The sequence below is a fragment of the Gobius niger genome, assembly GCF_951799975.1.
Source record: "Gobius niger genome assembly, chromosome: 15".
NCBI lineage: Eukaryota > Metazoa > Chordata > Actinopteri > Gobiiformes > Gobiidae > Gobius > Gobius niger.
This window is the reverse complement of record NC_136866.1, coordinates 20932405-20959214: the sequence shown is the minus strand read 5'-3', so window position 1 is coordinate 20959214 and position 26810 is coordinate 20932405. Positions and strand designations below refer to the sequence as shown.

At 42.7% G+C, this 26810-nt stretch overlaps 1 protein-coding gene across 1 annotated transcript in view; it reads left to right on the top strand.

Annotated features, from left to right (window-relative positions):
• The window catches only part of hpcal1 (hippocalcin-like 1), a 46892-nt gene extending 21868 nt beyond the window's left edge, over nucleotides 1–25024 (top strand). Inside the window, exons 2-4 of the mRNA XM_079572858.1 lie at nucleotides 12697–13104; nucleotides 22128–22233; nucleotides 24912–25024. Coding sequence (XP_079428984.1) covers nucleotides 12727–13104; nucleotides 22128–22233; nucleotides 24912–25009 — 582 coding nt within the window. The 5' untranslated portion in view covers nucleotides 12697–12726 and the 3' untranslated portion in view covers nucleotides 25010–25024. The remainder of the gene's footprint in view (nucleotides 1–12696; nucleotides 13105–22127; nucleotides 22234–24911) is intronic.
• The last annotated feature ends 1786 nt before the right edge of the window (nucleotides 25025–26810 follow it).

Sequence of the window (26810 nt, the reverse complement as noted above, 5' to 3'; positions counted from 1 at the left end):
TTCTTCAAGAAGACATAAGGTGACCAACGCACCTGTACTGCATACAGATTTGAAGAAAGTTTGGACTTGGTCATTTTGTATGGCAAATAAATTACGTAGATTATAGAGCTAGCTTATAGAGCTAAACTATAGTGCTAACCCTTAACCAAAGTCCAATGTGTATCTTTGTCATGTAATTGTGTAATTTTGCCTGTGATTTAATTTTATATATCATGTAACAATATATATATATATATATTTTTGTCTTTGTTGGGTGTCCCAGGATCGGAAAAAAATGATGCGCTGGGCAAGAAAAGGTGAACGGAGGAAATGACGAGGTGGAAGAAAAGCATTGTGAACCATCTATATGAACCATCTCTACTGGTCACCATCAAAGTCCTCCTCAGGTGATGAAGCTGTGGCTGAGTGGACATCTGGGCATCACTACATTCAGAATGTCCACGGAAAACCCCCTGTTCCCTCGCTGTCTTCACAGGCCTTTGGTTGGGGATGATGCAAGAGTGTGGCCAAAATCAAGTATGTGTAATTACAATTACTCCTCCCAATATCTAATTTATATTGATGCATTTACACTTCACATATCAATTTATTATTCTATGTAATTCTTCATAATTCTATATAGGCACAGCAGCATGCAAGAGACTCTTACTCTTTTGTTAACACCACGTTTTTTGAAAGATTAAGCTAAAATAAGCCCACAATACCACACTTCGCATATTGAGGCATTCCATAGTCAGATTCTCTCACAATAGTCTGGGCTTCTTATTCAAAGGAATGCTGGCCAGGTAATGAATCCTAAAGGTTCAACAAATATTCACTAGAGTTATTTTAGCACTTTGAAATGTTTAGAAAATAATACATAGATACTGCATATTAATGTTTATTTGTGAAATTTTAGGGTGCAGGTTGGTGCCTTGAATTATGATTAAAAAAGGCAAATCGTCATATGCTGCTGTATGCCATAGTGTATCCAAAATTCAAGCGTGGAGACTACACAGTGAGAGCCATGAAGACCAGAGCTACCTCAGGTATGTCACATTAAAAACAACACAACCAATGCTTTTACAAGGACAAATGTTTTGTGCTTTGTTTACAGTCTACTTTGACCAACTAATGGCCCTGCTGTTTGAAAGTGTGGTCGAGGATCCTCTCCCATATCAGGAGCACACAAAGTACCTGTGCCTGAACCACTCTGTGCCCATTGGACAATGTAATAGATTAAAATCAATGTTTCATGCAAGATTTAATTGTGGGCAGTAAAAAAAAAATGAAGCCTGTATATGTTGTGTCAGATATGTCACAGGAAGGTATATGCAGCACCGCTTTATGTTTCTAGAAGCTGAAAACTTACTGCATGTATATTTATTACAGTTGGTATTGTATAACATAACCAGTCAACTTTGTCTGTTCAATTTGTTTATTGCACACATCTATGTAGGCCAAGTGAGTGCCACATGCAGCTCAACCTCAAGTGAAATGTGAGCTGTCTGATGCAGTAAGTTTGTAGTAAGTTTTACCAAAGAAATTGTGCTACAATAGGGAAATTGCACTGTTGTAAGAGCCACAAGTGCAGAATCAAGTAAGAAAACTGGTACAAAACAAGATCTATAATATTTCAATATTCAACTAAAACAGCATACATATAAATACTTCATTATAGTCTTTACTCTACAGTGTCATCATTCAGTGGTAGTTTAGTGTATGTGTTAACGTTGGTTAAACCTTTAATTCACTAAATTTAGTTATAGAAATTACTTCAGGCTATTTACTTAGGGCTAACTGGCTCTTTGGGTTCACAAAGTTAGATTCAAGCCTTTAGAGAAACATAACCTGAAAGATTATTTCACATCTTCAATGGCAAACCAAAAACAATTTCAAAAAGACAGTGTTCCTGCTCAATAATACAGGCCTACATATATTTATCTATGTGATATGTTTTGTGCACTTTGCTATAATTAAAATCTTTGTAACACAAATAGCCACGTCTCTCTATCACACACTCTGCTGAGGACACTGAGATACATCTCCCATGTTCACGTAGACCACAGCAAAAGTCTACATCTAAAATAGACCGGTAAATTCTGAAAGCAGCCAGGACAGTTACGTCCCTTAGCTGCGATGCTAACGTCGATCGAGCTCAATGCTAAGCCGCTAGCTTTGTAAATGACAGAGGAATAAATGAGCCAGCGCCTCAGGTACAAGGCCGCTGTCTGCCACGATGCCCCCCCTGTGTAGAGAGAGCTGTATTTCTGTCCCAGTGGAACATGTTGCTAAATAAGTTAGCTCGCTGGAACTCCATGCTCCCATGCTCGGACTTTGTTTACGAGGAGCGCTGCAGGTGCAGCGTCGAAGTCAGAAGCCTCAAGCCTGTCAATCACAGACCCAGGCCCCTCCCACCCCTCACCCCTCCCGCGTGCCCCTTAGTCCTCCAGGCAACGCCCCCTTTCTGTTGAGATTTTCAAATCTGAGGCTCTGGCGCTGAGGCTCTGGAAGGAGGGGTTAGTAGTTCTTTAAGTTTATTTGTTTATATGAGCAGTTTACATTATTCAAATTTACAAAATGCATCAAACAGTCACATCAACATCAATGCATCAAACAGATGCACAAAAGGAGTAGGCTGAAGCAAGAAGCTTATGTGCGCCTACCCCACAATCAACATAATAAACATGTGTGACCATCACGAGAACGGGGGACAGGACACAGCTCAGTTTTGGGGCATTTTGATCGGGACATAGCTTGTGAAAGTGTAGTCTCCAAAGTTTCCAACAATGTGTAACACATGGAAATCAGATAATATTTGGAGAAGATGTGGCAACATTAATTTAGGAACTGTAAATATGTCAAAGAGAGGAATCGGCCTCTAAACTTTTGGGCTGTTCTCACCTCTACCGCTGTAAAGCTCCCCCTGTCGTGTCATGTGTGTGAGGTTTCAGTCCGCAGGACTGGGGTTTCTGTCCTCATTTCAGCACTCAAATGTGCATTTTAGTTCACTCACTCAAACGCACATAAACTGATCGACCATAGGCGTATGTATAAACAATTTTTGCATGGCATTTGTTCGCTAAAGGATGTGTCAACAACGCAAACCAAAGCAGCGGTGCCTCCTCCCCAAACAACAGAAGGAAACAGGAGACGAGCGTATTCTAATGTGCAAACAGTTGTTTTGTTGGTGTCCTGTCTGCTTGCTATCAAGGCTCTTCATGAGGAAGCGGCGCCACATAATCCATGCTCGGTTCTCTTGGAAATCCTGGATAAGCTGAGCATGAAGAGGGGCCACAACTGACAGTGTTGGAGAGCTTTCTTTTGACATTACAAGAGTAGCAATATTCATGGGCTTCATTGCATCCACTATCTCCTCCGCAGATGTAATGTCTAACTTGCATAGGGTGCAAACTTCCTCCTCAGTTTTTCTCAGCTCGTTGGACAGACGAGCATCGGAGACAGAAGGTTGCTCCTCGAGAAAGCGCTCGAGCATATCATATGCACTATTCCAGTGCATCACAACGTCAGTGATCAGTCAGTTTATGTTCAGGCAACTCGAGCAACTTCTGCTTCTGTTGAAGTACAGCCTGCCACGTACTTCAACACGTACGTGGCAGGCTGTGGTTTAAGGCATATCCACCTTAAAAAAGGTGGATATGCGTCTAACACGTCCCAATAAACAAACGACAGCAGGAAGCTTCAGTGCACGATGCGAGGCCAGGTTTAAAGTGTGACGAAGCACCTGAAATGCAACATACCGGCAAGCTCCGCTGTGACGCTCATATTTGCGGCGTTGTCAGTGACAATAGCCAGATCTTTGGATAGGAGATCCCACTCCTCCAGCGCCGCTGTCAGTAGCTCTGCAATGTTCGACCCCGTATGGCTCTTGTGCATGGCTCGTGTTTGTAAAACGTGCGACATCAGTTCCTACTCCTCAGAGAACTCAGAGCCAACTTAACACCATCTTTGATGTTTTCATACAGCCTGGGTCCTGCTTTGTCGGTCATGTAGCTGCGGGCCTGTGTTCTCGACAACACTGTAGGGACATAAACCTTTGCAGATATAATGCACCACAGAATCAAAGTATTACATTTTCACTACAAGAGCAAGAAGAAGCTTCTGAAAATAGCAGTTTAATCATAGCCGAATAAAAGAGGTTGCCGTTTGGAGGAGAGGCATTTCATGTTCTAAGATGGAAAATTACTACACAGTTGAGAACTTACACAATCATTTGATAAACTAATGTTCAACAATTGCACAACTACAACGGAACCAAAGGAATAGATCTGCAATGATATTCAAATGTTCGTTTTTACATGTTTTCCTACAATGTTTCTAATTTCTATTTATAATTGCCCCAAAAACATTCCTACTTATTCCGCTGTTTTTGGAAGGTTCACGTTTATGAAGAAAAATTATCTGTCGCATTGGTGTTGTCTCCAGCTTTCGAGTCCAGAGAAGCAGAACCGCAGCAGCAGCAGCTGGACAGTGGTGAACGGCTGTGGTGATCCGTCGCAGAAAGAGGAGGAGCGGCCGTTTCCTGGACATCCTGTTGTGCAACTCAGGAGGTATGCTGTTACAATAGCGCCCAGTAATAATCAGACAGGCTTCATGATTCTGGAAATAAACCTGCAATTTTGTTCCTGACAAGAATTGCAAGAGCTTTACATTTGAGAAAAGACTTGAAAATACTAATTTTAATTGAAGATGGTGACTGCAGGGCTGTCAACTGTTCACCAGACTTTGGGTCGACCCAGAGCTGGGTAGTCCTTTTCTTGGCTATAGTGTCTCATAATCATACAAAATTATAAGCCAAAAACGAGTTAATGCTTTGGGTAGCTGAGCATATTAAGTGTTCAAAGTATTCGAATGGATCTGATCCATGGCCATCAGAAGCTGGGTCAGTCACATGCAGCTCAGGAACATGTTTAAAACTGCACTGAAGTCACGGACAGGCCCTGGCCTTCAGAGGGCCCTAAGCTGAATTTGACCACAATGGGCCCTCACGACGTCAGCAGCACACAGACTCAACAATTGAGTATTTAGATTCCCCACACCACACGGCAGCTCTCATCGCTTTATAGTATGCTCGGCCCCAAGAGCTCTAAGAGCACCTAATTTGTAATCATTCATTCATTCATTCATTCATTCATTCATTCATTCATTCATTCATTCATTCATCATTCAATCTTTATTAAGGACACAAGTGAGAACACATGATCCATATTTATGTTTAAAAGAAAAATATTAAAATACTGCAGATAATTGCAGCAGCAAAACAAGGTACCAGCAATTCTCTAACTGCCACTCACATAAAGACACGAGCGCCAATGATTCCACATTTTTGACGCAAATCTCATTGAGCTGATCTCTGGACACACCAGAGTCCGTATAATGGCATTCTGAGAGTTGCTCAGTCTACATATAAATTTAAAATAACAATGACGAAGTGCAGCAGGACAAGAGTACTCCACAGTCAGCAAACATCTGACTCGCACTACAGTGTCTGGGCATCTTTAACAGCAGTCTCATAGAGTCATTATATGCAACTGTGAGCCTCTGCAAGCAGGAGAACAAAAAGCTTTAAACAGAGTAACTTTGACATCTACAGAACACATATAGAACTTCCTGACCAACATGTTCGATTGACCATACAGTTTACACACCTGCCTCTGCATGTCCCGGTCAGTAAGATCACTTCAGATATAATGACCCAAATGCTGCCACACAGGGTTAACTCAGGTAATGTTAGAGACCTGTCATCCTTGGTTCTCACAATCATTATATAGCTTTTCATAGCGTTATATTTAATATCATTATCAAAGCCATATTGTTGATATTCAGGAGATATTAAAGTCCTGCACTGTACGGACAGAACACAACCAGGTCACTGTACGGACAGAACACAACCAGGTCATCTGCATACATGAGGTGATTCATGACAGAGCCTCCTGCGACACATCCAGTCTTACAGTTATTGAGCTGTACAGAAAGATTGTCCATGTAAATATTAAACAGCAGTGGGGACAGTATCCCACCCTGCCTGACCCCATTGCTGACCCTGAAGGAGTCAGACACAGACTCACCCCATTTCACCTGCATGGTCTGCTGAGAGTACCAGAAAATAAGAATTCTAATGAGATAAGCTGGAACACCTCTATTTGATAGTTTTGTAAATAGTGTGTCATGATTGATTCTATCAAAAGCTTTAGACGCATCAAGGAAACACAAAAATAAAGTAGAGCCCTGGCAATGATATTTATCTAGTAACTCCTTCAAGGCAAAAATACATCAGTACCATGCTCTGGTTTAAAGCCATTTAAAGCCCATCAATATTAGAAGGAAGAGAAGCCCTGCTACTTTGCTGCTGTACCATTTGTTTTCTATTTTGTTTTCACGTATTGTGAGCCCAGAGGTAGCCTACATTTTATTATAAAGCAGCTTTGAAAGCATTGCCAATTGTATTCTACGGTTATAAATACTGTCTAATAACGATCATTAGGCTATTTCATTTCAAAACCTACTTATTATTTTTTAGATTGCACACTACCGTGATGCACCAAACCACGGGTCCTGCACCGTGACCCAAACCGTTAGAACCCCTCATATTTATCCATAGGCCTACATATTCCACTGTCTCTTGAATTCTATTTCCTGAATTTAGCGAACATATTGTCTAGTTGTATATAAGAAAGGAGTACGGGTGCATCAAACACTCTAATTGCTGTTTGTTTGAAATTATTTTTAGCATTCATTCTTTTAAACATTTGTAGTGGCCATAGTTTTTGGAATGGGTTGGGAACCACTGGTCTACTGCGGGTCTACAGCTATACTGAGTGACGGGTTATAGGGACTATACTGGACATTTCTTTGTAATAACTCATAATCTCAGAATATCAAATGTGGAGACTAGCGAGGCCTGGCCGAAGGCCGGGTCTCAGCTAGTAGTAATAGAAATTACTTGTGGCTCTTTATGTATCAGTTTTGGGGGAGAACTGACTCTTAGGGTTCAGTTTGCCATTGTGGGCCAATGCTTTTTATGTGACATGTTTTGTGCACTTTACTGTGAAAGAAAAATTAAATTAAGTTTTTTGATTATAGTCGCATCTCTATACCTCTCACATTCTCTGCTGGGGACACTGAGCTACATATCTCATGCTTATATAGCCTACGTCAATAAGTCTACATCTAATGTAGATCAGTAAGTTCTGAAAGCAGTCAAGTCAACTTTGTCTGGGGTCGGCCCGATGTTCCCCGGGTCTCGATCGTGCTTAAATCCATGTTTTTTTCTTGTGATTGTCCGTGAGCCCCAGCGTAGTCTAAAGCCGCTCCTAACTCTCAGCAAGTTTTTTCTGATGGCTGCACTCCAGCCTTATACACATTAAATTAGGTATTGCGTCCTCACTCCTCTCCCAATGCGCCTGTCATACGCGCATTACGCACTGTGCTTCGGCCATCAGACACTCCGAGAGGCACCACTGAGGCCACTGACACTGAATGACATTGAACTGTATTTGCGCCGCGTTTTTTTGACATAAAAACGATCCATAGCCTATATTAAATGAGAACGCTGAGGAAGCGCAGCAAAGGAAAAGTGATCGGGGCTTATGGCACAATTACGCGGCACCACGGGTGGACCTGTGAACACCCAATTTTGTCCAAGCTCACCCAACAGACCTGATCATTCAGTGTTCACTGCCTCTCCAGGACAGAGACATCTGCACAGTCTGCACCTTTGTCTGCAGGACGTGCACATCTGGCTGTCTCTGTGCAGATAGTTGCATCGTGCGCTCTGTTCGGAAAGCTGTACCAGTTCCTTGTGACTCGTCTTGTCATCCCTTCTGGCCTCCACTGTGACCAGCTCCAGAGAACACAACAGGCTAGCGTAGTGTTGAGGCATGAGTAGCCTACTTATATTTGCTGATGATTGTTTTACGTTTTGCCTGATGAATGAAGAGCGCTGCATTATGCCTGTGCGTTAGTCTACCCTGATCGCATGCAGCGTTGGCACGGGTTTCTTTTAGTCTACTCGTCTTCCTCATCGTTATAACTGCAATAATAAAATAAGCTTTGTAAATTACAGAGGAATCCCTGTTAATAAAATAACCCAGCGTTTCAGAGCAATCTCAGGCACATGGCCGCTGTCTGCCACGATGCCTCTGTGTGTCTTCCCAGTGGAGCATGTTGCTAAAAAAGTTAGCTCGCTGTCGGAACTCCATGCGGACTTTGTTTACGATAACTCCGGCCTGTCAATCACAGACCCAGAACCCCCTCCACCCTCCCGCGTGCTAATTAGTCCACCAGGCAACGCCCCCTTACAGTTGAGATTTTAAAATCTGAGGCTCTGGAAGGGGGTTTTAGTTACTCTTTAAATAATCTAATCTCTCAGCACCCCCTAGCGAAAATATCTTCCCACGGCTCTGGCTACCGAGCTAGCGCTCTCTCTCTCTCTGGATGCAGTCATGAGAGCGAGCGAGTGTGGCGGGGATATTTTTTTTCATAGGATAGTTGGTGCATCAACCAGTTGCAAGTCATGACAGTGTACCAACTATCCTACGCGTAACGGCGACCGGTAATGGGAGTCTGTCAGTCCTGTCTACTTTGGGGGGCTTGGTCTGAGACGGTCAACAGAGCAGACACCGCCCACACACTCACTCTCCCCGCGTCCCCCCAAAGCCTCCCGCCACGCCTCTTTCGCAGAGTTTTTTGGATTTTGGGAGTGGGTGGAGTAAGCTCTGGAAGGGGTGTTTAGTTGTTCTTTAACTCGTGGTCATTTTAGCTTATTAGATACTCTCATGATAGGGCTGAATGATTAATCGTATTTGCAATTGTATGGCGATTTTACTCAACACGATTTTGTGGCCCATAGAAGTGAATGGAGCGGCGAGATACGGCAGCAATGTCTGCTCCGTTTGTTTACTTCTCAGTCTAGTTAAGGTGTGCGGGAGATCGTGGATGTACAGTGAAAATATCAGAGTTTTATAGCAGCCAAGCGAAGGACTATTCTTCTCCGTTAGCCTTGCCGCAGTGCTAATCACTTCATTCCCTGTCTTCTTTTGCTGAGAAAATTTGCTGTTTAGTACTGAAATGTCACTAAATGGCTGTGAGTCAAAGAGAAAGTAAACATGTCTGTGTTTGGCACCTCATGTCGCCGTCTCCTTGCATCAATTTTTTTCTCTCTCTTCATATTGTTCAAAGTTACATCCCAAAACCAAAATGCTGCTCCTAATTCCACTGTGTTTTGGCTGAGTGCTCCGCTCGGCCTCTCTGTATCCATCCATAATGTGTATCCAAAGCTACTACGAGTCGCAGCTCAGACAGGGATTTGATTGTTCAGTTTTAACAAGTTTTAAAGAAGTGCAGTCCGGATGATCACAAATTTTGAATTGGTCAAGCAACAGTTTTGTTTGCGTTATTGTTGCAATTTTCACTTTAAATAAATCTAATATTGTTATTAATGAAACAGAAACATTTATCACTCGTGTTAGGTGAAAAATACATGAGAAGAGGACCTTGTAACTATAATTGCATATTTAATCGCAATAGCAATATTGAAGAATAGACGAATATTGAGGTGTAGAGTTTATATTGCCTTAGTGTTTGCTGCTTTGCTAATTGCTACCATTAAAATATGGTAGCAATTAAAAAAATATATAGACGTCATTCCCCCAGCTGCCTGCAGGGGGAGCTTCAGGACAATTCGAAATTAAATTAATCTGCTCATGTGAAATTGGAGACCCCAGTGCTAATGAATAAAGAAGTCCAAACTGGGTTACAAGCTACAGTAATGACTCTAATATTTCTGAAAATACGGTCAGGTTGGGACAAAAAAGTGGCTGTTGGGCATTTATTTAGTTTTTTCCCCAAAGCATCTCTTTAAAGGAATAGGCCACCGTTTTTACATACTGAGATATGTTCTTACCTTAGCTTTGACGAGTTCTATAGGACCTGTCTGGTCTTCCCCCGTGCCTTCTATCACGTAAACACAGCGCAGACGGCGTTAGCATTTAGCCTCTCCCTCTCTCCACTATAGCTCCAAAACAGGTCAAGATAGAAGCTACCAAGCTCTTCCACGTTTTCCCTATTTAAATATGGTTACGTGAAGTGTTACACTACAAAGTATAATTACACAAAATTAAACAATGTGGATTTTCTAAGCAGATAAAAGGGGGAACTATATTGTAAGGCGTAATAATACCCGGAGTAGTTTGGCATGTGTTTACGTGATTGAAGGCACGGGGGAAGACCAGACAGGTCCTAAAGAACTCGCCAAAGCTAAGGTAAGAACATATCTCAGTATGTAAAAACGGTGGCCTATTCCTTTAAGTAAGCATTAAAGCAGTACTAAGTAACTCTTCCCCCTAGAGGCCATAAGCGCAACTGCAGGTGTAGTAGCAAGTTACGATTTTTTAATTTATTAGTTGTCTTGGAGAGTAAATACTACGCTGACAGGAAAGGCGAAGGGAGAGAGGGTTACTGTGCATCCAATTATACAACGGAAATATTTTTTTTCACTCAAACTTGGCTGTAAATACTGTTTAAAGTGATGTTAGCCCGCAGTTAGCTTTGCCCGTTAGCATGTTAGCTTCTTCTTCGTGATTACATTAGTGTGTATTGCTTTCTCCACACCGGGGGCAGTCAAGTTGCAAACATGGTTTTGTGGCCAGAGACACCAGGGGGAGATGAAAGACCCTCCAATCATCCCATAAACACTTGTATTACCCCCACAGGGACTACGGAAAGGATTTATTAAGGTAAATAAGTTACTTAGTACTGCTTTAAAGTGACTGTTAACACACATTGTAAATTCCAACTCTATAATATACAGTATTTTAAACCAATTAAACACTTAATGATTTTGTTTGATATGTTTTGTGTTCTATATGATCCTAATCATTACAAAGCAATTAATAATCTTTTTGGTTTATTCATTGATTTAACATTATCATTCAGTAAGTCGCACTGAGATTTCAGAATCTCTTTTTCAGCAAAGCAGCCCCCTATTGTACATGTTTTAGCGCTAGGAGAAACTGGAGCACGCACAGAGACCAAGAGGAGATGCAGAGAGAACAACAAGGACAGGGTCAGAGGGAGCAGAGGGCTGTGGACACGAGCCACCAGCCCGTCTTCTGAATGAGTCAGAAGAAGAGTTGGATATTTTCCACCTGCACCTGGCCCAGTCGTGTCATGTGCGGATCAGTATGAGCTCACGGAGCAGAGCTAGAAATAGTTGTTCTTTGTGTGTCATACATTCTCCTCTTTTCTTCTCCTCCCCCGCTGTCTCCGTACATCTTTGATCCGGCCCGCCCACGCACACTTTTACAAGGTACATGCAAAAAGACTGGTTCGCTCTGTCGGCCCGATCACATGAAGAACAATAGAACACTTATACTACATATTTCTGCTTCATCCACAGGATGGAGAAGAATGTATGAAAAAGGACAATCAGGGGGCGATAGCTTTGCCTAAAAACCCAGTATGCAGACAGAGTAGGAAACACAAGGATATTAAATATAATTTTGTACGTTCTGCAGATAGGAAAATATCTATAGAGTACTGCCCTACTGCAAACATGGTAGCTGATGTCCTTACTAAGCCAGTGACAAGGCTAGATGTGAGAGGTTCACGGGATATTTGTTTGAAAGGTAATGTAAAATGACCGAATGTAAAATGTTTTGAAGTTATTATTTTTTATGATAGATCATAAAATCGTGAACTCTACGGACATAAACTAATCCATAAATTGAGTCTACTCTAACCAAGCTAATGGCCACTTATTATTTGAAAGAAATCGGCCTTACATTTGCAGTTTTACAGATTAATCTAGGGTGCATGAACAGAAAAGTAGCGATGACATGCACATGAGCGATGCCGGGTATTTCCTCTGATCTGATCCTCTGAATCTGCCCGATATAAAAGCAACAATAAATCAGGAATCCTAGCTAAAGTTTAGTCTTTAGAGGGATAATCTGTAACTTTATTCAATCAATCAATCAATCAATCAATCAATCAATTAATCAATATTTATAAAGTGCTTTACAGATTAAAAAAAAAACATTCTCTCACACCCACCGCCTCCCTCAGATACAAACATATTGTCACAATCACACTCTCCGCACCCACCTCCCCAGAGACACACCACACACACGCAATGTAAAACAATGGACGCAATGGACATAAGGCTGAGGTAAGGCTGAGTGCAGATAAACCAGTTAAGGAGACACCATCTAAGGATTCCTCGAAAGGAAATTTGTAGTATGAAATGAGGAGAGATAGAGTTAAATTTGAAAGTAAATTCCTCCCTCTTTTACCAGAAAGCCCTTCTTCGTTTGCAAAACGGAGAAGGGTCTAAACGCAGCCAATGGAGAGGAACGTGATCAGTGGAGCTCCTGCTATGATGACGTCAACACTAGTTTAAACTAATCCAAACTAACCCCAAACTTAGCCCTAATCCTAAACTTAAGGATAAGGGAGTTTAATAAGGCATTTCATTGAGATGAACTTATGTAATTCTTACGGGGAAAAAAGGGAGGTGACGTCATTTCCTCTGGAGCTCAACTGACGCACGTTATAAACATTTCACAGAGAGAGATCATGCAACTTGGGCTGGGGTTAGGGTTGCTTCAGTGCAGGTGTTGTGATTTAGAATGAGAAAACTTTACGACAGTATAAATGATTAATATCATTATATGACAGGTCTCCTTTCCCCTGCAGATTCCTGCTCGGCCGTGAGAGCACTGCACCATGGGCAAGCAGAACAGTAAGCTGCGGCCCGAGGTGCTGAGCGACCTGCGAGAGAAGACAGAGTTCAGCGACCACGAGCTGCAGGAGTGGTACCGCGGCTTCCTCAAGGACTGTCCCACAGGCCACCTCACCGTCAGCGAGTTCAAGAAGATCTACGCCAACTTCTTCCCCTACGGAGACGCCTCCAAGTTTGCTGAGCACGTCTTCCGGACCTTTGACACCAACGGGGACGAGACCATTGACTTCCGGGAGTTCATCATCGCCCTGAGCGTGACGTCGCGTGGCGGGCTGGAGCAGAAGCTGAGGTGGGCCTTCAGCATGTACGACCTGGATGGCAACGGATACATCAGCAGGGCCGAGATGCTGGAGATCGTACAGGTGATACTGACATTTGTCCAAACGAGGTTACAACCATCTAGGGACATTTCTGACCTCCTCAGAGTTTCTGTCCGCGCACATCTGCCATGATTAGGGCTGAGAACCGTTAAACGATACCGTCTGATATCCAAAAGTATCGAAAGCAGGTAAAAAATATTATATCTTCAGATTCAAGTTTTTATGCTGTTGGTCATGAAATAAAAATGGGGGAGAATAGGGTGAATGGGAAAAAGGGGCAACATTTAAGAAAAACAAACTGTGAAACACAAGGTGAAAAAATACATTGGAAAAGTTGGGGGGGGGGGGGGCCTTTTGCCCTTTTGTAGTTAAAGGAAGTTTCTTAGTTGTTTCACGTCAAATAAATGATACAAATGTAAAAGAAATTAAATGGAAGGGAAAGGAATAAATTCACATAACTAGTCTGTGTACTGGTGCTAGATGACGAATATTATATTATAAGTATAGAAAAAGCATCGTTCAAATAATGGTGTAAAAACCAAGTATTGTTAAAGTACCGGTATCGGAAAAAAATATAGCTGTACCTAACCATAGTTTGAAAGGTAAAAATTCCCTCATGCCTCGTTTCTATACATTTTGTTTTTATTTGAGATGAATTTCTTTGCAAATGGGTTAAGAAAATGGCTATTGTCCCATTGGCAGTTTTACTTTCTTATTTCAAGTGAGAAGACCTTAGAACCAGTCAGAAAAGTCACCAAACAACAGCAAAGTAATCTTGGTGCGATCAGGAAAAACGTCTAAATTAGTGAAAATCGCTCAAAACAAGATTGATCCTCTTCACTCAAGTCATTTAGCCTATACTTGATATTTACTTTTTGTAGTGCCCTTACTGTGGAGCTGTTCATTCTGTGGCTCCCCTGAGAGCAGCTTACTATCCCCCAAAGGAGCTGGATATGTTCACGGGGAGAAGGAAGCCTTCGAAAAGTACAGTTTTAACCTTTGCCCGCCACACAGGCAGAAGTGTAAGGGTGCTCAAGATTTCTCCTCATGACACTAAAACATGCACGATAGACTAATCCGCCATCTTGGTGGATAGCCAAGCTACAACATTCACCACCGGGTTGGTGGATAGTTGATCTTGGGGCCTGGCTGTGCTAATCTGAAATCCTGTGACAATTCTCTCCCAAGATCGCCTCTCATGACTCTGGGACACCCTCCAAGACCTCGTACAGCTTCCGTGTAATATGTCCTCTACCCACATATGATTTCATTTTATAACAAAACTATTGCGTTATTTCGCAAAACTATTGCGTTATTTCGCAAAACTATTGCGTTTTTCCGCAATAATTATTGTGTTATATCGCAAACCTTTTGCATTATTTTGCAAAGTATTGCGAAATAACGCAATAAAAATAAATTCTCTTCATGTCTCCTGGCGGGCTCTGTACAAAACACAGGAGCATCAAAGTGATGTCACTTCCATGAGATACAGACGGCAGACGGAGGCTCCTGCTAACGCTGGAATACTACTGCATAAGTTTGTTTTGAAACCAGTGACCTCCAGGCTAACTTTTCCAGTGCGACTGATGCTGCCCTGGCTGTAAGCATGCACAGCGCCCTGCTGACCATTACGTTTCCCGAGCCAACTCCTTGTCTTCAGAGCGTGTTTAAGACAGAAGGATATAGCGCGGATTTGCACAACTCTACATTGAAAATAACTGAGCGATGAAAATGGATTTGATGAGGCCATTGTTGTGCTGTAAGCTAACATGGTGTGTTCAGTTGATTGGATTTGTTTGTGTTTTGTTTTTGGTCGTAAGCTGTGTGTGCAGGTTACAGATAATACAACGTAGTCATTGTCCATGGCACTAATGACCGTGTGTGCGTTCTTCTTTCCCTCTCTCTATGAGTGTGTGTTGGGATAATGTTGCTAGTTGTTATTGTGTTGCTTGTTGCTGTAAAGGTAGGCTCTATGGGAAGAGACATTTATTTATATACTACCGTATATATATTTTTTCTTCATGGCACATTTTTCTTGCTTTTTGCCTTTTCTCCCCCCTGTGCTTTACATTGTTACAGGGGGGAGTGGGTATGGCTTATCTAAATGAGATGTAAATGAGCCCTAACGTCACTGCGTGCAGCAGAGAGAGGTGAGAACAGCCCAAAAGTTTAGAGGCCGATTTCTCTGCTTAGAACTATCCAGAGATGTTAGCTTCAAATGTTCACTGGTTCTCCAAATATTATCAGATTTCCATGTGTTACACATCTTTGGAAAGCTTGGAGACTACACTTTCATAATCTGTTTAGCGTGAATAGCTCAAAATGCCCCAGAACCGGTGTGTCTGGTCACAAATAAAGTTATTTTTCACATACAAATAAAGTAAAGTCTAAATCGGGTCCATATGGATGTTTATTCACAGCAGATTGTTCAGTGGAAGCGAAAAAACAGCAGTCGTAGCTAGCGTGCGTTAGCAAATAACATTCTCCGTTATTTATGTATTTATGGGCTTTTGAACCACTTTGCTCCTCTCCATGTCTTATCTTTATTTAGTAGAAAACTATATCCATAATTCAGCATTTGTTAAACTAGTTTTTGAATAATTAGAGAAAGTTTATATTTTCCGCTTCCGGGCTCAAGAAGACCAACAAATATGTGAGAAAAAACTCTTAAAAACCACAATGAATATTTCTGAAACTCAATGGAGAGTTACTGAACCTACTTATTTCTCAGACTCCATCCATCCATCCATTTTTTTCCACTTTATCCGGGGCCGGGTCGCAGGGGCAGCAGTCTCAGCAGTCTCAGCAGAGATGCCCAAACTTTCCAATCCACGCACACCTCCTCCAGCTGTTCCCTGAACGCCAGAAGATGCGCACGCGGACCAGGTCGTCGAGGCACCCGGCCCCTATGGATCCCTTTGTGGGTGGTGGGTCCGTAGGTGGGCGGGCCCACGTCGTCTCTTCGGGCTGTGCCCCGTTCGAGCCCCAACCCCAGGCCTGGCTCCAGAGTGGGGCCCCGGTTGCGCCATGCTGGGTGACGTCACGGTCCTTGTTGTTGTACAATTTTTGTATTTATTTCTCTGACTCATTTGCTAAAAATGCCGTACCTACTGCTAAAAAAGTACTATTTACTAAAGTCGCTACTTAACGGAGCTGCTGCGCGGCCTCAGACTTTTGTGTGGCAAGTCGAGTGGGGGAGCTGTACTGCGGACCCACCACTCAGTTATTGTAGCAACCTGAGACAGCGCCAAATAAAATAAAAATAAAGTTAACCGTCCCATAGGCAACAAAGGTTCGTTAAAATTGACAGAACAAAGGCACGTTACAAAAACATGGATATATTCTCTTTAAGTTAAGATAACTTAGGTAGTTTAGTAAAATATTTTTAGACAAGTTCAGTTCAGTTCATAAATTCATAAACGGTTCACAATTTTTCCGGCGGTCCAAACATCGGTCCATAAGAAAGAGTTCTATCTATTGACTTCAAGAGGTGAAGTTATCACAGCAGTTATACAATGGTACAAAAGGGAAGGTGGGCGCGCCATCAGGTCCCTACAATGGTAAATTAAAAGTATCAAAAGTGTCAAAAGGTATGCGACAGGAAGGCTACTATAGCACAGGCTGCGAGCTACATACCAGGTGAATGTCGAGCCGTTCCGGGACCCTGAGCATCCGACCCTGCGCAGCAGAAGCCAGCGCTAGCAAGCTAAAAATAATGACCATCTATTAACGACCACCCAATCATTACAGCACCATTGCACGAGCTAACCAATGCACCGAGGAAGTTGACTACGACTCAGTTGCTGGCTTTATGTCTCCAGCCGCCGGCTTGACGCTTCAGCACGACTTGTACAACTTTAAATAACTCGTCCATGCATGGTGGACGTGACGTCAGAGAGGAGAAGTCAGGCACGGTTGAAAGGGCTCCTTTTATAGCGCAGAGCGTAGAGCCCCTACGTTTGATTAATTAACTGCGGGACTCTAACTCCAACTCACTACATTAGCATTTTTCTCCGCTAAACCCAGATTTAGCGATTTTGGTAAAAATAACATTTATAGCAGTAGCCTTTTTGGCTAATGAGCCTGATAAATAAGTAACTCTGTTGAGTTTCAGAAATATTAATTGGGGTATTGAAGAGGTTTATGCGAACCCGGACGTATTGTTTTCCCCCTTAGCTGTTTTTAAACATGACCATATATGGGCAATTCCAGAGATCTGCCATCTGTATCTGTCCAGTCCCTCCGGTCAGGTAAGTGCAGTGCAGGTTTATGAACATGGAGGCTTGCCTTTCTGCTCTTATCTGCTCTGTGTGTTTACCCCGAGCCAGCGGCACCATCAATATTGGCTCAGGCTCTGTTTATGGAGACTGACCAACAAAGAACAACAGCAGAGACCGTGTGCGTCTGATGCTGATTTGGATTGCTTGTCAACTGAGTCTTCCTTGGTCAGAAGGCATAGGCATTTATTGAGGAGGATGGATCAGGAGGTGATGATGATTTGACAAAATGTGTGTATAAAAGTGTGAGTGTGTGTGTGATTATCTGAAACAGAAACAACTGAAATGTATATTAATAAACATGTAGGCAGGCTATGGCTACAGATGTATAAACATGACCTGCAGTACCACCGAAAATCCACTAGTGGGAGCTCTAACTCGAAAAATGAACATGCATAAGTGCCAAAACAGGCGAATTATACATTACAAATAATATTTACAGATATTTACAAGACAATTACTAAAGTATAGACAGCAGATGGCTACTTTAGGAGCGCATGTGGAGCACTGAAGCGGGCCGCAGCTGTATAGCAGTGGGCAATAACAGGACTATAACAACTTCGCCACAAGTGGGCTTATAACTCATAAATACACCATTCATGTGACAAACTATACCCACATCTTAAGGACGCACACGGCACTCATACCCACAAGATTAGAGCAGGATTGACAAAGGATGCTCACATGGCACCAGACCACACCAAAGTGAAAGCAACTAGCGCAACCACAAGTGAGCTGAACTACACGTTAACACATTCATTATGAGTAATGAGTAATGTCGTAGCTTCTTTGAGAAGCAGCAGAAACACATCTAATGACAACTGCAGTCAGCTATGGACCCAGCGTTTGTGGACATACGAAAGCAAATCCAGTTGTTTTGTGTTATCCCTCACAGGTCAACATTCAAACAGTAAAGCAATAACCAAGCAAATGTAGTGTACAGGCAAATATAATGTCCAAACATAGCAGCTGCAGATTGAAACCTTCCCCCGATGCAGCCAGTGACACAGGGAACATTTCAAGGGAACTTTACATTGTCTTATTTATTGCTCTGTTGTATTGCCTGAATGTTCAGTGCAGCCCTGTGAGGCAACTCCTGTTGTGATATTGGGCTATACAAAACCATTGATTGATTGATCGATTGATTCGTGGGTAGAATGAAGAATGAAGTTGGTAGAGCAGGTCGTCTCATGAACGGAAGGTCGGGGGTTCGAATCCCAGCTCCCGAGGGTGGACACTGTCATTGTGTCCTTGGGCAAGACACGTCACCCTCCTTACCTCTAGTGTCTGCGTACATTGGTGTATGAATGAATGAAGGAGAGCATGAATGGGTGACTGGTTCCTCCTAAACCAGGTGCCTCGACGACCTGATCCTAAACCAGGGGTGTCCAAAGTAGGAACCGGGGGCCAAATGAGCCCTCAGACCAATTTTGGGGTTGTAGCTGATTCAGCACACATCACAAAAGATGGTCCTTTTTATTTAAAGTTTAACAATTCTGCACAATTCTAACCTCAACAGCTCAAACTGTGTTTTTTTTTTGCCATGCTGTTTTCAATATAAAATTGGCAATTTTTAGCTTATTTCTTTATAAAAAGCTTTAAGGGCAGCTTTGTTACGAGAGCGAGGGAGCACATGGCTCTGTAAATAGACTAAAAAATCCTTGAAAATTCCAGCTGCGCCATATGTCCTACACGTTTTTTTTTGTCTCCTTTTATGATAAAAAATAATGTGTATTTTGTCACAGTTCTACACTGCGTTCCAAATTATTATGCAAATGACATTTTTCTAAGATTTTCTAAATTGTCAACTCAAATGAGAGTCAGCATAATTTTCAAGTCTTTAACTGGCAGAGGATCATTTAAATGTGGTTGAAAAAATCTCCCAGTGATAACAGTATTTTTTTCAAAAATAAATGTAGTAAAAACCTCAAAATCCACTGTTCTAAATTATTATGCAACTCATCGTTTCAATACATTTTAAAGCTTGTAATTGACTGAAAATGGTAATTTGTCGAATTTGTAGCATTAGGAGGTCATACTTACTGAAATCAAAAGCTATTTCAATCAAAAAAAATCTTAACAGGTCAAGTTATATTTTACCATAGGAGCCCTTGTGATAGCAGCTTCGAAATTCTTACATCCATTAAACTTGTGAATTTTTGGACAGTTTCTGCTTGGATTTCTTTGCAGGATGTCAGAATTGCCTCCCAGAGCTGCCGTTTGGATAAAAAACTGCCTCCTCACCCTTATTGTTGAGGCTCCAAAGGTTCTCAACAGGGTTGAGGTCAGGGGAGGAGGGGGTCCACATCATGAGTTTCTCTCCTTTTATGCCCATAACAGCCAGTGATGCAGAGGTATTCTTTACAGCAGGACATGGTGCGTTGTCATGCATGAAGATGATCTTGTTAGGGAAAGCACAGCTCTTCTTTTTGTAGCATAGAAGACAGTGGTCAGTCAGAAACTCCACATATTTTTCAAAGGTAATTTTCACACCTTCAGGGAGCCTAAAAGGGCCTAAAGGGGCCGACCAGCTCTCTCCCATGATTCTGGCCCAAAACATGACTCCCCCCCTCCTTGCTGACATCACAGCTTTGTTGGAACCATCCAGGGTTACACAGCCTGATCAGTGAACAAGACTGTTGGAAAATGAGTCCTCATGTATTTCTGAGCCACTGCAGCCGTTTCTGTTCATCAGCTTCAATGAACACTTTAGGGGAGGCCCGGATAGAAGGTTTATGCACAACTGCAGCCTCTGGAGGGTCCTACACCTTGATGTTCAGGAGACTCCAGAGGCACCAGCAGCTTCAAATACCTGTATGCTGCTTTGTAGCATCTGTTCTCTTAATCTGATGTGTTTGTCTGGCAGAAATCGTCCATATTGTGCCTTTATCTGCACAAACCTGAGTGTGCTCTGAATCATCCACAAATCTCTTATCTGCATGATGATTACGCTTAATCTTTCATGAAATATCGAAGGTTTTCATACCTAGACCAAGGCATTCAACTATTTCACGCTTTTCATCAGCAGAGAGACCCTTTTTCTTTACCATATTGCTTGAATGATTCCATAAAGTGGAACACCCTTTTTCAGTAGTTTTTCTTAACCTGACAATTCATCATCCCAGGTCTCTGAGATTAATGTCAGTGATTCATAGAGCCCCGAGACACGATACCATCCATGAGTTTCATTTTTTTTAATTTTTTTTTTACCTTTTTGACACAAAAATAGAATTTGCATAATAATTTGGAACGCAGTGTAATGACAACTGTCTGTAGCTGATTGTCATTGTAGCACCTGTAGGTTTAGCTAGTGTTAGCTAACTGTAGTGCACGGGGGAAATGTTTCTATTTTAGAGTTCGGGAATATGATGTCATATCGCTAAGCATCATGGGATTAGCAGCAATTATAAATTAATGGAGATTTTAAAAGTTAAAGTACTGGAGTTATTGTTCACATTTAACCATTTGGACACCACGGTGTGTTAGATGTATTTACCAGCAGTAACTCAGCAGCCTATGGATGTGTTCCACGGCTTTTTTCTCCAATACTGTTTTTAGCTAATGTTTGTCAATGGAAAATGTATGCTAACAGCTGCAAAGATGGCAGATCTCCATGGTAACAGTGCAATTTCTTGAACTCTATTAGCAATAGCAGATACGTTAGAGCAGGGGTGTCAAACTCAAATACACAGTGGGCCAGAATGTAAAACTTGAACAAAGTCGCGGGCCACCATTGAACAAATGAACCTTTTAATATGGACCCAAACAAGATATGCTTTAACATTGAATATGGAACAAGCAACACTTATAACTATACAATATATAACTTAATTGTCCAGATATGCAAAATCTGAAAAAAAAAATTATAATACCGGTGGGCCAGCTCGAGTAGTCATTTGGTATAGCCTCGCGCCAGAGTTTGACACCTATGCGTTAGAGGGTGCTTACAGGGCAGCGCAAGAGCACGACTGGTCCACAAGGGTGTGCTGTTGCATTTAAGGAAGAGATCATGAGGTTTCTTTGATTTTGCTGGAGACCTGTCTGTTTGGATAGTTGAATATCTTGAATATATCCCTCCACTACATACCCCTTTGGCCTCGATCTGGAGGATATCACGGAGGTATTGCTCCAAAAAAGGTCACTGATACGCACTCTTCCCATCATGGCAATCTGTTGCGCTGGTCGTGTTTGACCATTTGTACAGTAACTAGGGGGGGCGGGGCTCGACGAGAGGCCAATTTAGACCACCTTTGGCCTTTCATCCCGTGTACGCTTCAATATACAGCCCTGTATGAAGAACACCGCTGTATGTCCTAAAGGCACGTTATGTGAAGTCTCCTGACCTAAACATCACTGAACATCTGTGGATAAACCTCCAAAGAGCAGTGCGTGAGGGACAACCCAGAAATCTATCTGTTCCTGAAGACTTTTGTGAGGAAGAAAGGGGAAAAAATCCCTCAAACTAGAATTGGAAAACTCTTGATTGCCATTTGAGTTTCTTACCATGACCAACAGACAAACCAAACCTCCAAATGTAGTATTTAACTTCAGTCACGCACCTTTCAGTATTTCCGTTTAATTGTCAGTTTCTTCTACTGCCGACGCACTAGGACCTTTATTTTCTGGATTTTGTTGTATTTTTTATCAAATCTCGAAGTGTCTGCATTTTCAAAGCTCAAAAACCCTCACCTGTACTGAGAGGTTCGGCATTCAATTGTAACTATTTTATTAAACGCCTAAACAATGCAATTACAGAATACAGAAGGATATGTTCTCTTCTGAACGCAGGCAATTTACAAGATGGTGTCGTCTGTGATGAAGATGCCCGAGGACGAGTCCACTCCAGAGAAACGGACTGACAAGATCTTCAGACAGATGGACATCGACAATGACGGTAAAACCCCGGGATAATGTCATGTTGAGTAACAAAATGCATTGCTAACGTTAATGAAGTTTTTTTTTTATAATGGCAGTGTTTTAATGATTCAATATAAGAGGGGTATTCAAATAATGATGTTTTAAAAGTTGTCTTGGGTTTCTTCTGTGAAAGATGGTTCTTTTAGTAAGACAGAAGGTTTGTTTACCTACTTTACTAGTTTTGATCACTTCCTTTGATCTTCCTTAGAGTGCCCCCCGCACTAATACTTGCTACTTTGGGCACGGATGATTCTGGCATTGTCCCAGTTCATGATGTGGTTCTCTTGCAATGATTTGAGATTTTCTTCTTTTATTGCTCTTGTTTGTCTATGGGCTATATGCACAGTGACCCCACGTGATTTCCACCTGGACAGTCAGCCAGACGCTGTCCTTCCTGTCCGTTATCTCTTCCCATTAAAAATTAGCAGGTCCCACAGAAATGAAGCAATAGCTTAAGATTTGGTAAAGGACAGCGGGTAAAAGTTAAGATGTGACTGGAGCAGGGTAAAAAAAATATTGAGACGTAACGACTTCACTGGAGGAAACCTCCGTGTTCATAACGGTGGATGTTTTTGTCTTGAGTCTAACGCGGCTAACAAAATAAAAAATAAAACTAGCGCAAAGTTTTGAACGAGCCTGCGCATAAAAGAATCGTCCTGTTAGTAGTTTAAATAATATTTACTTGTTTACATGTTATATTATCATTTTTCAACACTAGCCTTTAGCTTTAAGCTAAGCTCCTACCTTACAACAGCTGGCGTTTCCTTTGGGTGCTGGATTCACAGCGAACATGATGTTTGTAATACGTTGCTGTGACTGTCCATCAGTAACTCGTTGTCCTTAACCAGATCCTGAACTATCTCTATATTTGTGTGGGAACCTGTTAATTGTGAATGTTAACGATCGCTGACAGGAAGTACAGCGTCTGGCTGACTGTCCAGGAAGACGTCACGTGGGGAAACTGTGCATATAGCCTATTGGCTGTCTCCACCAAAAACGTTCTTTTTGGTGTTCTTTCTTGCGTGTAAAATCACAGTTGGATCAGAGAGGCCATTGAGATGAACTGGGACGATGGAGTGCACACCTCATCTCTTATTCCCGCCTCTTTGAAACCAAAAAAGGCCGCATAAGCTTATTCAATGACTAGCTTTCCTCCATGCACACCTGCAGACATCCGATCTAATGCTACTGATGTGTTACTAGTTCATTTCGTCGTTCGTTTACGTTCGTTTATATTGTTACGACCGGCTCAAAGCCGCAAAACAAAACGGTGGAGACGAGACTGGGTAAAAGTGCGCAAAGAAACGGTTTATTTACAGAAAGGAAAGAATGAATAAAGGTGAACAAAAGATAAGACTAACATAGGTAAAGTGAACTTAAAATGTGCGAGATGAGTCGATTAGGCCTGCCGAGCAGGAGCGAGGAGGAGGAGCGAGAGCCCAACCCCTCTTAATCGGCGCCAGCAGGGACAATCAGGCGACGAGCAGCACCTGAGCAGAGGAAGCAGAGGGAGGAGCAACTGCAAGAGCAGACAGGTCCCTCAAAACGCTGTCCTGCCCCCAAAATACGACCAGAGCCGTTTTTCCTATACGCAGACTACGCAAGGTGCGTAGGGTCCCCGCGTCTCAGTCAAACTACAGTGTTGTTTCACTGATTAATCAAAGCGTTGTTACGGGGACAGGCTCTGACAGCCTCACTCACTCTCCGCCTACTTACATATAACACCAAAACGGAGCAGGCTGCTGCAGTGAATGATCAGGAAAGACCCACCACCTTCCCCCGTCACTTCCAAGGCACGAGTGCTTCTCCGCTCGTGTCCCTGCTCGGCTGTCTCCCGGGCGCTGCTCTCATGTTTTCTCTGCGTAGACTCGGGGCATCAGCCCACTTTTTTAAACTCTCTTCTTGTTGTGTCTAGTGGAGAATCAGGACACTAGTTTGATGGATAGACGAGAGTAAAGCCGTGGTACGAGAGTAAAACCGTGGTCCGTGGCCTTTTTGTTTCAAAGAGGAGTTGAATCCACATTTTCACGAGCACAGTAACTTACAGTAACTCTGGTTCTCTGAATGTGCACAGTCTATAACGAGTTGGGCTACTCAGAATAATTCTCAGTGGTAAGACTGAAATAACCGTCAGGTGCAGGTTTCAGTTAGTTTTAAATCAGCGGTTCCCAAACTGTGGGTCAGGGCCAGAAGTGAGAGAATGCCCATTTTCCATTTTAAAAAGTGGGGGAAATAGACTAGTAGTAGTCCTAAATCCCAGTTGGACAATGGCTTAGTTGTTAGCGGTTCTCACACAGAGGTGCAGGGCCTGAATTGATGTAATTATGTTCCACTTCTGCCCTGCTTTATTGCACAGTGGAACTGTTTTTGACCGTAAATGGATTTGCTCTTCGTCGAATAACCATGGGACGCGTACTGTAGGGCCCCCATGTGGATTTTTGCTTAGGGCCCCAGAAGGGCCAGCACCGGCTCTGAATACGACCCTGGGTCGTAACAATATATTTACATTGTGGAAATTCAGATAAAGTTAGACCAGACCAAGTTTGATCAGAAAGTTCTCCAGCAGTTTGCATGACGGCTTTGTCCACTGATCTGATTCCATACCTTATTCTCCCTCCTCCCCCCTGTCTCCGCACCCTCCCCCCCGCCCCGTAGGCCGCCTGTCGCTGGAGGAGTTCATTAAAGGTGCGAAGAGCGACCCGTCGATCGTGCGGCTGCTGCAGTCGGACCAGAGCGCCTCCCGTCAGTTCTGAACAGACCAGAGCACCCGCCCCTTTACCGCTCCACGCCACCTACCACCTTTACATCCCGGAGACACGCCACAGTGACCCCCGTCTCACCAAGTTTTCACTGCCAAAGTCCACCGTTTTTTTACACAGGGCCACAGGTGGATGGAATTGCCAAAGTAGGAGCTCCAGAAGGTTCAACTGAACTAGGTCTTTTCCTCAACTTAATCAACCCATTCCAGTCCATGGTATTTGGAAAATTCAGTAAGCAAAGTTACTTAAACAATTATTTTACAAAAGTGGAAGTAAAATGTAGCCATCAAACAAATAACTCCAAAGTATTCCTTGAGTACTGACTAACCATATCTGATTTAGAGAGATGTAGAGTCAACAGACATTCAACAGACATAATGTATTCTGATGCCTCTCGTGGAGCTGCAGTGGCGGAGAGGCCCGGGGCAGAGGCAGTGGGCGGATCAGGACGGACCGGGAGGAGGTAGAGAGCGTCAATTTTGCTGCATTCAGAGGCGGACTGGTGGATACTCCTTTAAAGTGCATATGACAGGTTTTAACCCCTTAACACCGAATGTCGCTAATTCACGACATACCACAAGACTCCACTTGATTTAGCATCAGCTTGAAAGCAAAAAGACTGATAATATATTTGTTTTATATAATTGGAATCAAATTCAGGGGTAAAGGGGTTAATGCTTTTGAGAATATTACTTATTTAGATGGATAACATCTGTTGTAAGGAATAATTATCAGCAATTAATTGAAGTTATTTTATTAGAATTTTCAAGCTAATGACAGGAAGTGGAAGATAGAGGTTAAGTTCCATAGGTACAGGTGGAATCTCCCATATATGGTCATGTTTGAAGCAGTGAGAGGGGAAAAACTTTCTACAATTACTCCAAAACTACTTGAGCTATGTTTTAGCAAAAGGGTCGTACAAGGGTCTGGACCTTCACAATTGAGCTCCGTTATCAGGTGGGAGGGGAGAACTCCTTTGAAACGATTGGATGTGATTTTTTGCTAGCGTTTGGTATGTAATGCGCCCGAGTGAGTGAAGTAGCTATCATAACTCTTGCACATTCCAAGGCTTCAATTTTAATTTCTGGATATTTGGGAGCCGAGCGAGATCGGATTGAAGAGCTTCCTTTACTTTTGTATCCGCCACCATTGCCAAACTACAACCAGCAAATGCGGCGCAAATGCTTGACGTCACCTACAAGCCCCGCCTCCCCCACTCGCTGAATGGTAGGTAGAAAGTCAACCGATGTAACGCAGCCACTGAGATCAGACCCAGATGTACATGTAGGGAAATGGTAATTGACCGGAGTTTACGGATGGCTAAGGCCAGGCTAGTGTAATATGCACTTACACATTAGATCCGATGTAACCAGATGTCTCATGTCGGGCGAGTAACGGAGCGCATGTGCCATATCCTTCACACTGACTGGACGACTGGGACTGAATATGAAGTATTACCACTCTGTGCATGCTACACTGAGAAGCTCAATGACACTTCTTTGTAATGTTTTGATTTTAAAGCCACAGTGCGGAACATTCCAGGGTGTACAGTATGTTGCCACGTCACAAGAGCAGCTAATGCGGATTCCTAAAGACAAGCACACCAGCGATTTCAGAATGGACGTCTTATGCTCACTCCTCCCCGCTTACGATAATGACCACGGCCGTGGGGGAATTCATGGAGGATTTACAGACTCCCCCTCCCCAGCTCTGACCAAGCATGTTCCTAAAAAGGACATATGGGCGGGATTTTCACCGTAGACTCGGCCCTTGCGTGACGTGTAGCTCGCGCTGC